Below are 3,429 nucleotides of genomic sequence, written 5' to 3'. Positions count from 1 at the left end.
GAATGCATCACGCACCTTGGGCTCACACTGCGCCCTCATGGACAAGGCAGAAGAGCCCTCCTCACCCCACAGCCTGGTTCCACCCCATGGCCCCCTGCTATTTTAAGGGTCCTGTTTCACTGGTCCCCAGCAACAGGGGCATCCTAACTGCCTCCCCAGTGGAGGGCCGAAGTCCCCCCTTCACTATCCTGCTTAGGGCAGCCTGAGCGAGTGGTGACCATCTGGCCCCTGTATCGGCAAATTTTCCCCAGAGACAGCTTCCCCATGGAGCCTGGTTAGTTCCACTGGGATCAGCACCTGATACAAGGACTGGCAGTGACTACACTGGGCACTGGCTCGGCCCCCGAGGGTCTGAATGGTTTGGCAGAGATCAAACTCAGGGCAAGAGGGGACAGACTAGGCCCATTCATTGCTGAGGGAGATGGGAACCACCCTCATCCACTCCCTAACCCCCTGCTGCATAGCAGACAGGAGGGATCATGCCTCCTCCCCAGAGCAGGAAGGACTTGGGACTCACATGAGGGAAAAGCGGGAAGTGGAGGTTCTTCCTCAGCTGCCTCACAGCCCCTCCACACCAGTCCTCGAAGACGTGCAGGTTTGCCTTCCCTTTGTACTGCAGAATGACAACCCCACATGGGGACATGAGCACATTCCCTGCCCCAAAAGCCAGAAACCCCCTGAGCACTCAACAGCACCAGTGAAAGATCATACCCAACGTCCAAAGAATTTGCTGGATTAGACCCCAGTGAACCAGCTGAGCTTACACTTGTTGCGGTGAAGAGATCCCTAGTCACAGATGTGCTAGTGGCTGAAATGGGAGTAAATTACCAAACTGGACAAGGCTGTAGAAGCCTTCTCTACCATCTGCACCCAGACAGAGCAAATCCCTGGGTAACAGGAAGCCAAAAGAAAGCCACGGACCTAGCATGGTATCCATGCAGGCTGAGCTCAAGTTTCAGTGACAAGGGTCTTCCACTGAGACCAAACAGCCCCCTCACCCATACATACATCATTGCAGAGACCTGGTACTAGAGGTTCACTGACTGGTTCAGCAATGACCCAGATTTCTTGCCTCTCCTGACAATCCTCCCAGCTCCACAGCAAGGCAAGGAAGTACCAGTTATTAGTTCGCTCGGCAGCCACCATCTTAGCCAACACCCCAGGACTGAAACTACAGAGAAGAAAGCAGCTACTGCTTACAACTTGTGGTAAAGGGCTAAAGCCCTGGCTACAGGGTTGTAACACAATCATATTCACCATGACTGAGCACAGAGGGGGGCCTATTACACACTTCACATCTTTTTAAACTGCCAGACCCAGCCTGAGTGGAGGAGAGAGTGCAGCCCCCAGACTCATGTCAGAGTCCGTTGCCACACGAGCTAGGATGGCTGCAGACAGACACGTGCTGGAGAATGGGCAGGCCAGGACCTTCCTGCATGTGGGCATGCTCAGGGAAGGGAGAACCTCCAGGGAAATTCCTGGAGAGCCCAGTGTAGTGATTCCCTTTCAAAAAGCTCTGAGCCTAGTCCAGCCACTTGACCAGCCCAGGGTGGATGGCCATGAGGAGATCCAGAACTGAGGCTACACGAGGTGATCTAAGCCACTCACCAGAAGACCACCCAAAGGATGAGCAAGAGGGGCCCTTGAGCAGTGACTGACACTGAGATGACCATTGGGTCTCCTTTTTGCTTCAAAGGGGAATCTGAGTGGCTGTATGGAGTGGCTGTATGGAGGAAGTTCCCAGGACAATGGACAAATACTCATACCTGGTCCCAGAGCAAAGCCCACCAGGCAATGATGTGGCCTGGCTCTCACTCTTTTGGATCACTCTGTGATCTAATCACAGCAGTCACCCAGAGGAGGCCTGGGGAGCAGTGCCCAGTACCCTTGCCCCTCCTCCCTAATCCCACTCTGCTAATCAGCACTTCTCAGCCACAGCCTAGGACCCACAGGGACTTCCACTGTCACAGAAGCAGAGGAGCTGCAGCTGGAATAATGTATGAACTCATTATGCAGGTAGGTGCTGGGGCACAGGTGGCTGATTATCTGGGTGACAGCACTGAGCTCTGACCCAAACTGTGTTTTGACTACAGCTCTGCTGGGGGGCACCATGCATGGGGCCAGCGCCAGGGATCTTGATGGTTTACATCCTCTAGCAAGATGCGATGTATGAAACTCTGTGGCTTCTGTTCTCTCTTGGCTGTGGGGCTGATGCTGTCACACCTCCAGGCCTAGGGCTGGCCTAGAGGGAGGCATGAGCCCTGGACAATAGCACTGTAGAGCTGCAGCCAACTGGGCAGATGCACCCAAGCCTCTGCAATAGTTCTTATTACTGCAGGGTTGTCCATGTATCAGTGGGGAAAAGAAGCTACTCTCTTTTGCAGTCGTTCTCCCAGAACCTCTTCCTTCTTCCCTGGCTCTGCCTCCTCCACTCCCCCAAAACAGAACTTCCCTGCCCCTGCTTACCTGGTCGTTCCAGGGCAGAACTTGCTTGGTCATGTTCAGGACAGGGGCCCTTCCAGCTCGGCCTGGCCCTTGGCCTCGTGAAAACCAGCTGTCACCATCCTGCCCTTCGTTCTGTTGAGGGAACAGGAGACAATGAGAAAGGAGCCACCCACGGAGGGGGTCAGTGGAGAAGGGGGATGCAAACCTCCCATCCCAGAATGCTTTGCAGTGAAGAAGCCAAAGTCTCTGCTGCTGGTGCCAATGCAAGTGGCCTCTGACATCAGAGAAGCCACCCAATTTTGAGCAGCAGAGGTTTGAGCCCAGCAAATGATGTTAGCTACCTGGGAAGTGAAGCCCACTCTGAGGAGCCAACACTGCAAAATTTGTGTGCTGCGATGCTGTGCAGCAGCTTAGGACAGGATTCTGTATCCCATGGAAGCCAGGGGGAAATTTTAGGCTGGGTTATAGGAATAGCCTCAACAGGGGACCTGGTAGGACCAATCCCTTTGCAAGAAGCAGCGTGGGCTCTAACCATCTTACTTTGTTTGCTCTAGCCCTGGAATTGCCAGCCAGGGCTAGTCTGATCACTAATGTGATAGGGCAGCAAACTCTGAGTGCATGCCATAGACTCCAAGGCCTTTCTGGTCCATCCTCCCAGTACCCAGCACCCTTTTAATAGCAACACTCCCTGCTGACTGCCATCATCATTTATTTGCATTGCAGTAGCTCCTCAAGGCCCAGATCAGGGATTAATGCTCATTGTGCAAGCTGCTGCATACACCTAATACATTCCCTGCTTCTTTACAGACCCCGGCCTGGGGAATCCAGCAGGGCACAGTGGGAAACATCCCCAGTGACCAGGGGGTGGAGTGGACAGACTGTTTCAGCTGGCTTAGAGTTTGAGTGCTAGATGAGAGAGAACAGGTGAGTGCAGACAGGCGGGGAAGGGAGATGGCAGGATGCATGGGGATGTGCTTAGATGCT

General features: G+C 54.0%; 1 protein-coding gene across 1 annotated transcript in view; it reads right to left on the bottom strand.

The window, feature by feature from the left end:
• B4GALNT4 (beta-1,4-N-acetyl-galactosaminyltransferase 4) overlaps positions 1–3,429 on the bottom strand; it is a 52,915-nt gene that overhangs the window by 37,030 nt on the left and 12,456 nt on the right. Inside the window, exons 3-4 of the mRNA XM_006019207.2 lie at positions 2,467–2,577; positions 518–613 (exon numbers count right to left, since the gene is read on the bottom strand). Of these exons, the coding sequence (XP_006019269.1) occupies positions 518–613; positions 2,467–2,577 (207 nt within the window). The remainder of the gene's footprint in view (positions 1–517; positions 614–2,466; positions 2,578–3,429) is intronic.

This window comes from Alligator sinensis, unplaced genomic scaffold (assembly GCF_000455745.1).
Source record: "Alligator sinensis unplaced genomic scaffold, ASM45574v1 scaffold907_1, whole genome shotgun sequence".
NCBI classification, from domain to species: Eukaryota; Metazoa; Chordata; order Crocodylia; family Alligatoridae; genus Alligator; species Alligator sinensis.
The sequence above is the reverse complement of the archived record's forward strand: the minus strand, read 5'-3'. Positions and strand labels throughout refer to the sequence as shown.